General features: G+C 41.7%; 1 protein-coding gene across 1 annotated transcript; it reads right to left on the reverse strand.

Annotated features, from left to right (window-relative positions):
* Positions 1-14: 14 nt before the first annotated feature.
* On the reverse strand, positions 15-10,061 carry wipi2 (WD repeat domain, phosphoinositide interacting 2). The gene is made up of 12 exons (XM_017454253.3): positions 9,814-10,061; positions 7,857-7,939; positions 6,373-6,542; positions 5,125-5,221; positions 4,733-4,830; positions 4,543-4,635; positions 4,378-4,448; positions 4,175-4,282; positions 3,143-3,307; positions 2,948-3,055; positions 1,886-1,983; positions 15-1,801 (listed from the first exon to the last, which is right to left on the reverse strand). The coding sequence occupies exons 1-12, from the start codon at positions 9,885-9,887 to the stop codon at positions 1,689-1,691; spliced, it is 1,278 nt and encodes a 425-aa protein (XP_017309742.1). The 5' UTR covers positions 9,888-10,061; the 3' UTR covers positions 15-1,688.
* Positions 10,062-11,435: the final 1,374 nt, after the last annotated feature.

Consider the following 11,435-nt stretch of genomic DNA (forward strand, 5'->3'; position numbering starts at 1 on the left):
CTTCCAAAACAAACTTCAGTTTTTTCATTTTTATTTGTTTTTGTTTTTTCAAACCAGAGATTTTATTTAATCTTTGTATGGAACAATTCACATTTATACAAAAAAAAAAAAAATTTCAAATAAAATTCTAGTGGCCTATTGGTTGTCACGATGAAAGTCAGATATCAACGCTGACCTTCGATCGTGCTCTAGAGAGCCTCATGCATAGAAATGAAAGATTAGTGTGAGGAACCTGTTCGGGAACTCAACCTTGTTTGAACTGTCAGTAATAACTGCAAATATACACGCTCAGTATGTAAATTTTTTTTAAAAATGTTTGTTTGGTTTATTAGTTCATCCATTTTGTGCTTCCTAAACACACGCACAGAAATACGCTACTGCTGTATATTTGTAGAGCGTTGTAGGTTCACGAGCTTTTACATACTTCTCAAGAGAACTCTTAGGAAACACACGGACCTCATCAGTCCTCTGGGATGTCCGTGGGAACATACCGCAGACTCGGACTCGCACCAGCCGGCCTGCAGGCTTTTCCCACGTCTGTCCTATAATGGAAAAGTCCGCACTATACGGTTTCCCTGTGCATCGAGGAGGATTTTTTTTTTCTACCTGACTGATCAGGTGGGATTATATTAATGATATTCAGACTAGATAGATATCCACACAATCCAGCGATTAAACTGAAAACCAGACGATGGCTGGCAGTTTATTACAGAATATCACGGGGCAGTGTTTGAACACCGACCCACATCATTAACACACCGTTTCCACTCCAGATGATATGGTCAATGCTTTATAAAGTCGTAGTGGCGCATAAAATTCTGCGATTACATTGTCAGGGTAAGGGAAGGGGAACGAGAACAGGAAAGTGTGACGCCGACCTGAAATCTCCATCCGCCCAACTGGACACCCAAATGGTCCATAAAGTAGTGGGGATATTGGTCTAGAAATAAACAGAGGTGCTCCTTTCTGAGGGGGGGGGGAACAACAACCAACCAAAACTAAAGATGATCCTGATGATCAGCGAAGCGCAGCCTGTGATGAATACTGTTTAGACTCAGTATCATCTTAATAATAGTTAAGCTGGCAAAGTAACAACGAAGGCATCATAAACGTTACTATATTCACATTTCGGCACAGAAAACAGCCACGGATGAGAGATGCCCCATGTTTCTGTCACTATGGGGGAGGGGGGGGACAAACAAAACATTGCACGGTATGACGTGGCAGGCATATCAAGTTAGCCGTCTTCTGCTTTAAGAAAAGAGAGACACACACGCACACTTTAAAACGTACGTCAAGGCTCAAGAGGAGAATGTCCACTGAACACATCAGAACCATGAACATAAGAGCAAAACGTTTGCTTGCACTTGGCACATGTACATGCAAAGCTACCAGACATGACGGCTGTAGCTCGGACGTCTAGCTTTAGTATTATAGGAAAAAGGTAGTCTGGGCGTTCAGCAGATTTAAAAAGCCACAGACGGGGGAACGGACATTGAAACATCTATACATTAACAGACAAGGCGGCTACAGCTAGGCTTGCTTACAAAATGCCCTCTCTTCTTAACCCCTTTCTCATAGCAGCGCCAGAGGAGGAAGAAAAGCGCCCCCTCTGAAATGATTTGTTTCCTGCCCTGTGGCGTGAGGGATGCTGGGGGAGTGGGGGGGAGGATGGGGTGTTGGAGCTCTCAGTCCGTCTCCAGGATTAGCGGAGGCTGCTCGTTTTCCTCGTCCAGGTGCAGAGCGTTCATGTCGTCCTCCACACCAGCTCCGCCCACTGCTCCCTGATCCTCAGGGTAACCTAGAGGAATGCAGTCACGTATACGTTACACACACGCACAGGCTTTAGCGCAAGCAGATAAAGGCCGAGATGTAGAGATCTTACCTTTGGCAATGGCAGTGCTGTAGGTCTGTGCCACCAGCGGGCGCTCGTGGGACGTCTGCTCTAGAATTTCATTTGCAGCTTCAGCGCTTCCATCCAACCTGTAAACAACACAATTCAGACAGGGATCTGCTTCAACAAGAAACACCACCACCACTACTGAGGGGAAAAAATATCAAGACCATCATTTACATTTTCACAAATATCATTTACAGCAAAGGAAACTACAGTGCTGTTGAATTCTCGATTCTGATTGGTCAGCAGGTGTCGACTACTTTTAAATAGCAGAACCAGCTTTAAGATATTAATGCACTCGAGCAAATATATGAATAATAGGGCCATACAGGATTTCGCAGGTTTTTTTTTCTAAATTTATCATGCAATTTTTACATTTCTTGTGCTTTTCTTTTTTTTTTTTTTCTTGGCAGAAAACTATCTGAATTGGCGAAATCGCAGTCGCAGCGATCTTTGTTGATAAATAAGACCTTTTAGCTGTACTCATGTCGGACACGTGTAAATCGAAGAGCGCTTGGGCTGAATGCGCGCCGTGATCATGTCACATGACACGCCTCGGTCCGAGTCTGCAGAAAATCCGAGACGGTTTTGAAAAATAGCGAATATTGTGGTGTTTGCAAGATTTCTGCCGTCGCAAAAAAAAAAATGTGGTCGCATCTTTTCGAGCTGCTCAGAGGAAAGCGCCTCTTCCACATACACCAGCTCACACGCGCCCCTGATTGCCTAGTGTCACTGTGATTGACAGGAGAGAGAGAGAGTACGCCGTCCCTCCCATCCAGAGAACATGGCAACGGATGGCTGTGGCATCGAACACGCTTTTCTGTCGCGCCTTCAGGAGCCCCTGCGTTTTATTCGTCTTATTAACATCACGAGAGACTTCATGAAGTCAGTGCACGAAGGACCGTTTATAGCTGCTACAATCCAAAACTTCTTGTTTCGTGGACATTCCGCAGCTTTACACGTAACGTTTCATTATTTAATAAATATACATTTACTAGACATACATATAATATATATACAAATAAAGCTTCATAAGAGTGAGTGGATTACTTGTGCTGCTTCATCAGTGTGCATTCTCCCCCCTCCTGTGGGTCCAGGTTGTACAAGTAAAGGTAGCCGTCTGACGCCGCAACCAGAAGACGTGGAATCTTCTGGATTCTGAAGAGAGAGAGTGAAATGATATCAGCTTCAAGTTCTGCATCACGTCAGACACGTTTAAAAAAAGAAAGAAGTCGTGATTCTCACATGGCTAGAGCGCAGATGTTCTTGTGTCCTGAAAACGGCAGTCTGACTGTAGCAAAGGCCCGTCCTTGTGTGAACATCTCGGACACCTGCGCAGGCAGATACGTTGTGGAGGCCATCAGTACTTTCCCGAAGTAACCTGTCCAAGTAGTGGGTTCCTCCTGCGGCCTGGTGTGGAGAAATAAAAGTCATTACATCACGTCACGATACCATTTTCCATATTTCACACTCTGAGAAGGTAGGCCTGCCAGGTTATCGACTTATCGTACGATATACAGACGTGACCTTGATAATTTTTTTCCCCGACCTCGATATCGCCCACAGTGTTTACATACGTGTTTGTTTATATAAGAACGAACATTACCAACATTTCAGCCATCTAGTTTCTAGAAAAATCTAGAAAGAATAGTTCTAGCGTGTGAAACAATCCAGTCGTAGTCAGTAACGTCGGGGTTTGAGCCGCTTAATCTGCGTGAGCTGAATCTGAACAGCGGTAAACTGAAGCGCTTTACTAGCGGGTTAATTAACTCACACAAACATCCTATACACATATGAGAGTAATCAGATATTTACACACAACATAAACACAATATTACAACTCGCTTCCGCACATACACACGTGAACTAGGTAGAACGATAAGTCACATCGTGAATACGCTCTTTCCGTAACGACGGCCTAAAACACCGACAATAAATAACTAAAGCGTAAAGAATTCACCATATCGTATTACAATTTCTGAATATTATTAAAAATTAAAAGCTCATTGTTCTCTGAAAGGATGTACTGGCATTATGATGATGTTATATTATCATTATATCACTGGCATTAAACAAACAGTCTTAAAATGACACCAATATCGATTATCGCAATTATTTCTGGGACGATATATCGTCCGACAAAAGCAGTGACCGTGACAGGTCTAATAGAAAATACAGCATTTTCTTGTGAAATCATCATTAAGATAAGTGAAGATTTCACAACTTTCAAAGCTGATGAAAGCCCCACTCAGCCAGGGTTAACACAGTAACACGCACTTTTCTCTCTGCGTCTCCAGCTTAAAGATATGAACCGTCTCGGTGTTGCTAGAGGCAGACAGATAAAGTCCTTCCATACTGAAGGCCAGGGAGCAGATACTCACGCATCTGTTAACAAAAAAAAACAAAACAAAACAACATGTTAATGCTTTTACACCGTGCAAGCTAGAGTTCTCTGGATGAGGCTATCGGTTATCGGTTACCTCTTCACTCCCCTCCTGAACTCAAAGAGCTTCTGGCCTTCTGGAATGGAGAACACGCGAATGACGGTTCCCTAGAAAACAATCGCAAGATGGCGAACATACCGTCAACATGAGGATTAAAAAGGTCTGACTTTGAAATCTGTGAACGCAAGTTCTAACGCGAACCTTCTCAGAAGCCGTGGCGAGTTTCGACCCGCTTGCGTCAAAAGCCAGTGCTGCTAACGGGCTGTCGTGGGCGGGGATCATATTAGCGGCCCTCTGGAAAACGGAAGCGTCGACGTTTTACGCTTGAACAATTCCCAAAGGCTTTAGTTCGAGCCAACAATTGTAATGAACGTGAAGAAGTGAAACCTACCAGATTGACAGTGTCAAAAACCTGCACTTCCCCTATTGTTGCACTTCCTGGATACGCCAGGTAGCAGTTGTCGTTACTTATAGAGAGGGCACATAATCCTAAAAAATACAAAATTAAAACATCAAGACAAGATCGAATAAACGTCTTCGTTATTTATTCTTCAACCGCCACTACAACCGGCGTGAACCATCTGCGGCAACAACATCCTGAAGCGGATCATTTTCAGTTCCCAAAGCACCGAAATGAAGTGTTGTGAAAGGAGAACCGAACGTCCTGTTGTGAAAGAAGGTCCTGCGGTGTAATCGTGCAGAGACACCGATGCGGTGTCAACATTCGTAATGTTACAGAAATAGAAAAACCATCAGACGAGTGCATGCGAGAAATCTGCGTACCTGATGGATTCGGAGGAGTCTCTCGAATGGTGTGCAGTACTTTCATATCCCTGATGTTGTGGATATACAGTGATTCTTCCAGACATACTATCAACCTCTGTTTGAAAGAAAGAAAAAGAGAAAGAAATTTCAGCCTTTTTAAATTCACCATTCTTCATCATCACTAATCCCCTGGTTTTCTTAAAGCGTACAGACCCATTAGCTATATACAGACGAAATATAGATACAGGTGTTAAACTGTCTGTTAGTTGACTATGATAACACAGTCACAGAAACAGTCAGTACGTTTACATGGACGACAATAATCTGATATTAACCCGATTAAGACGATACTCTGATTAAGAAACTAGCATGTAAACAGAGATCATTGATGACCTTAATCTGATTAATTAAAGTCATACTCGAAGTAAACACAAATGGAATTAAGACGTGTGGAGTATTCCTGTTTTAGGCGCGTTACAGACATGTACACACCTTAATCACACTGTTAACGTCGTGTGGGAGTTTTCACCGCATTTTACGACAGGACACACACACACGGCAGCGCTCGACCGTTTGACGGCGAACAAGAGAGCACGGCTGCTTCCGAAACCGCGCAATTACCTGCTATATAGTAGGAGAAATACATGTATCTCGGCTACTATATAGACGGTAAGTATGCGGTTTGGGACGCAGCCCACGGCTTCAAGCAGTCGTCTGTTTGCACGTACGGCATGACAAATAATTAACTGCACTTGAAGCTTTCATAAAATTAAAAATGAAACACCAGAACTGTATACGGTCCCATAACGAAGACTAACTGTATGTCGATACGTGAAATTCTGGAGGGAACGTCGGACGGCGTGGCGTGGGGACGTAATGACGTGTGCCGTTAATCGATCCATGTTTGATAACATGAACATGAAAGGAGTATTCTAAAAGCGACTCATGTAAACACCTTAATCAGAATATTGTCTTATTCAGAATAAGGTCGATAATTAGATCAGGGGTTCTAATTATCTTCTGAATATATCCCACTTTTTTATTAATACTTACATCTTTACATTACATTAGGAATTGATTGTGTGTGTGGTTGTCTGAGAGTGAGACTTTATTTTTCATACCAAATTGTTGAGCCCCCCTGGCGGCCCCCACTTTGAAAACCACTGAATTAGATTACTGCTGCCCGTGTAAATGCAGTCCGTGATGCGATGCACTTAAACCAACCGTGTTCCGACACAAACCCTTTACATGTACGCTTGTACGTACCTGTCTGTTCAGTTTTACAGCCAGTATAGTGTTCGAGTAGCTGTAGTTACAGATCTCCGTTCCCTTCTTGAAATGACACACTTTGAGCTTCCTAGGTGCCTTAAGGCTCACAATAGCAACAAGGCTACTGGAGAACAGTCTTTCCACAATACACACATCTTCCGTGTCAGCTGTGGGAAAACGAGATACCAGACAAAACACTGTTAAAGATGTTTACACACGTCGCTTAAAGGCAAAGGTTACATCTAGACTGCTTTGAATCAGACACGATACTCAGCTCACTGTATAGGAGAGAAAGAGAGAGAGAGAGACAAAGAAAAGAAATAACCAGTAAGTTAAAGCTGAAATGTGAGACAGGTATAACTGCGACACTTCAGGTGTGTGGACAGCTCAATATCCGCATCCAAATAAACGCAATCGTCTACCGTCATTATCATCGGGAAGCTGTACATCGTTCACTGCTGACAGTGCTTTCATGTTTCACTCATCCACGTTGAGAATGTGTTTATTTTCTTGAACAAAGTCTCTCTCTAAATTGACCTAGGCTCGTTGACATCTTCTGGTCTTTAATATGATAACACACATCCTGAGGAAAGAGCTATCTGCCCTCTTCCGCATACATGGTCTCACAGACATGCACGCTCGGCTAGTGTCGCTGTGATTGACAAGGGAGAAAGACTATGCCATCCCTCCTACAGACGTTGCATCCGTTGACGCCACCCTGCTTTCTTACTGACACGCCCCCAACTCGGAAACCCGGAACTCAAAGGAGATCCCAAGTTTCCCTCGTCATTTTGTGGTGGTGTTCACGCGCGTTCAACACGTAAATACGATCTTTCTGACATTACTTGAACACACCGATAGATAAATGACTAAACATGTGCTGGGATAAAATAGGAGAAGTATAAAAAAAAAAAAAATTTGCTAAAATATTATATTAACGATATTTAGACCTCCTCAACAAAGTACATAGTATTTCTTACCATGGGTGCCAATGTGAACACGATAATTATATCTTGTATGGTAAAATACGTTTAACAAACTTCTTTTTTTGTTTTTTTTTACTTGCGATATGAAGCAGGTTAGTTGCTATAGCAACCCTGCTGAAAAAGCCAGCAACCAGCTTGTGCACCATTTTAGCCATCTGGTTATTTTTTTTTCCAGTTTCCTTATTACATGACTAAATGGATGAACAAATCTTGGAAATTTGCTCATCGTCATACTGTTGCACAAGCTTCTTAAAACAGTTCATAAACATTCTCATCTTCCAGGAATCCCCCGTTTGAATACTTTCGCTCGGCCTGCGTCCTGTTAGCTGGTCAGATCGAGCTAGCATCAAAACAGCTCGCATTTGGGTCCACAAGTACTAAAGCTGCTTCTATTCAGACTCAAAGTAAACGTTTTGGAAAGAATGATGACATTATGTGGCTTTTCGGTTAAATATGCAATCTTCATAAAATATATGATGATATAAAAATACTTACTACATTCATAGATCTGTTCCAATTTGTCAACCGAGGACAAAGAGAAAAACTTGTATCCAGATTTCGTACCAACTGCTAAGGACCTGCTCGGGAAAGAGTAGATATTTAAAAAGAAAAAGAAAAAAGTAAGTAAACACTTCACACGCTGACGGATTGTGACATCGGCCTTGCACCGTTACAGTCTTCACACTTCATGGGTTTTATGATCGAAGGCGCCGAGTCCAATACATTAATAACATGTTGACGTTAAAGGTGCATTAGGCAAGATTTGTCAAATTTGGGCAAGTGTTGATTCTGTGACTACGTTTACACGGACAGCAGTAATCTAATTATTCTGAATAAGACAATATCGTGATTAAGGAGTTTACATGAATCGCTTTTAGAATACTCCTTTCATGTTCCTGTGTTACATGTTATAGAACATAGATCGATTAACAGTGCACGTCATTATGTCCCCACGCCACGCCGTCCCTCCAGAATTTCACATATCGACATGCAGTTCGTCTTCGTTATGGTACCGTACACAGTTTTGGGTGTTTTTACTTTTAATTTTTCAAACGCTTCAAGTTAATTATTTGTCACGCTGTACGTGCAAATAGACGACTGCTTGATGCCGCGGGCTGCGTCCAAAACCGCGTTCTTACCTACTATATAGTAGCCGAGTTACATGTATTTCTCCTACTATATAGCAGGTAAGTACGCGGTTTCGGATGCAGCCGTCAAACGGTCGAGCGCTGCCGTGTGTGTACGTGTCCTGTCGCAAAATGCGGTGAAAACTCCCACACGACGTTAATAGTGTGATTAAGGTGTGTACATGTCTGTAATACACGTCGATAATGCGACCAAAACAGGAATACTCCACACGTCTTAATTCCATTTGTGTTTACTTCGAGTATGACTTTAGTCGGATTAAGGTCATCAATAATCGCTGTTTACATGCTAGCTTCTTAATCAGAGTATCGTCTTATTGTTGTCCATGTAAATGTACTGTGTGTTTCTTGTTATTGTTTCGAAGCGTAGCGCGGTTATATTTTCACTCACGAGAGAATTACGTGGCTGTGCTGTGCTCTTGCTGATTTCAGTCTGAAATGGGGGCGTGTCTATACAATGACTGACAGGAAGTCCATCCAAACACAATCAAGTTCTACGGACCACAATACAGTTTTCCAAACGGGTTTTCTCTGCCATGCAATACACTTGTGCTGAAGCCAAGGCGTAAACCATCATTTTTAAATAACGTTGTACATATTTTCCAGATTATTTCTACCAACAATAAATAAAAACAAATCGACTATTGCACCATTAACACTGAACCTGGCTGAGTATTAAAAAGTCATGTAGCTAGTACACCAGCTAGCCGCTAGCAAAGAAAATCATCAGCTTTAGCGCATGGCAGACTGTGCAGTGAGTGCGATATCAAAGTGAATCGTTTTAAAACACATCTGTTATATAACTAAACACAACCCAAAGCCTGATAATTAAGCAGGAAGTTTACAGAAGGCTACCATCGCTAGGATGGACATTCACACGTCCAACACGTTTCATGCTGTCTCTAGCTGGTTAACTAATGGACATTACAGCTAGATAGAGGCAGGTTACACATTTAGCAATAATTTGTACAAGATATACATATCTTTTATTTCGTGTGTGTTAAATAAACGTGCTAGCTTTTAAGGTCGCGTGCTGTTGGTATGTTAGGAGACCACGCATAACACTTTAGGCACTAAACTAGTTAAACTAGAAAGATGCAGTTAACTTTTTATTTATTTATTTATTTATTTTACACTTAGCCAGGTAGCTACCTACATACTCAACGATTCGTTATGTCTTGTAACTCATACGACCTGATTGTATAGCTACAGTGTCATAATAAACTGCCAGTAATAGAGGCAGGGTGAAATGCTACAGTAGGCCTCATCCCCGACCCCCAGTGAGGCGGCTCCCCGCTCAGCCTTACGTGTTGTCCTGGTTAAAGTTGGCGAAGAGCAGCTGGCTACAGCCGGCCTCTCCGCTCTGACTGGCCAGGTTCATGAGCACACCATCTACAAGTCAAGTCAAAATCGAAATTGCAGTAAATATGCAGGCGATGTGATGTCTCCAAACCGCTATTCACTCTAAAAAATGCATCTAGGTCCAGAATCGCTGCGACCAGTGGCGGTGTTGTTGTTTTTCTCCCTCAAGTGTTTGCAGCTCATGCGCATGCGCAGTGACTACAGCGTGGATCATGTCAGGGCAAATTTAAAGAGCAAGTCTGTGTAGGGGTGTACATCTGATGGACGAGCTGGACTCACAAAAAACTAATGATGTTACTGACACAGTTTACAAGTTTTCATATACATTTACTTTATTCACTTTTCTTTTTTCTTTTTTCTTTATCGGGGATGCAATATTTACATTAAGAAACCAGGCTTTTTCCAGTACACCTCTTCTATAAGGGTATTCCAATAACATTTTCCTTCAGGAGAAATAGCATAAATATTTGCTATGTATTAATTGTCTTAATTTGTATAATTAAAATGAATGGGCAGTTAATCATGATCAAATGTGATAAGGCATAGTAATGGAAGCGTTCGTTAGACGCCTAGGGCAGTTAAACGTGGAGGAATCGTAATGATGACTTCATTGACTTTAAAAAAAAAAAGCAACATAATTATAGTACAATTACTATGCAAAAACAGTGTAATTTGACACACATATAACCAGCTGCAATGCATGTGTGTTATGCGTACCCATGAAGAAGTATCGGATCTGTCTTAAGATACATAGCATGTGGCCAAAAGTATGTAAACACCTGACCATTACACCCATGTGTGCTTGTTGAACATTCTGTGGGCATTAATATGAAGCCATTAACCATGGTTCTTCCCCAAACTGTTGCCAAAAGGTTGGAAGCAAACAACTCCATAAAATATCTTGTTGTTAATTACATTTATGGCATTTGGCAGACTTATCCATAGCAACTTATATTTATCTCATTTATACATCTGAGCAGTTGAGCTCAAGGGCCCAGAAGCCACAGCTTGGCAGTGCCAGAGTTTGAACGCATGACCTTCCAATCAGTAGACCAACGTCTTAACTACTGAATTCCCATGACTGGAACTAATAGGCCCAAACCTGTTCCAGCATGACGATGCCCCTGCGCACAAATCCAGCTCCATGAAGACATGGTTTGAGAAGATTGGAGTGGAGGAACTTGAGTGTCAGAAGATTTTCATATTCAGTGCATCCTGGTAGGATATTTGATCATATCCAAATCATTTATATTTGGATGAACTGCAAATCAGTGTGACTACACGAGGATGGTGGAATGTCATGTCTCCTTATACAGTCATAAATTTATGTATGTTTTATTTTCTTCCCTTCTTTTGACCTTAGGCCGAACCTTTCTATGGTATATAGACGTTTGATTATATCTTAATATACTATTTCTTATTTAGAAAATGCTACCTATTCGAATTTCAGCTTGAATGTCACCAGTTTTCAAAGAGAGTACGCAAACTCATATTTGCAAACTAGACTTTCATTAGATTTAGGCATTAATTGTGTTTGCTGTAATGAGGCAGCAATAATTTAACAAAA

The sequence above is a fragment of the Ictalurus punctatus genome, chromosome 24 (assembly GCF_001660625.3).
Source record: "Ictalurus punctatus breed USDA103 chromosome 24, Coco_2.0, whole genome shotgun sequence".
Classification (NCBI taxonomy): Eukaryota; Metazoa; Chordata; class Actinopteri; order Siluriformes; family Ictaluridae; genus Ictalurus; species Ictalurus punctatus.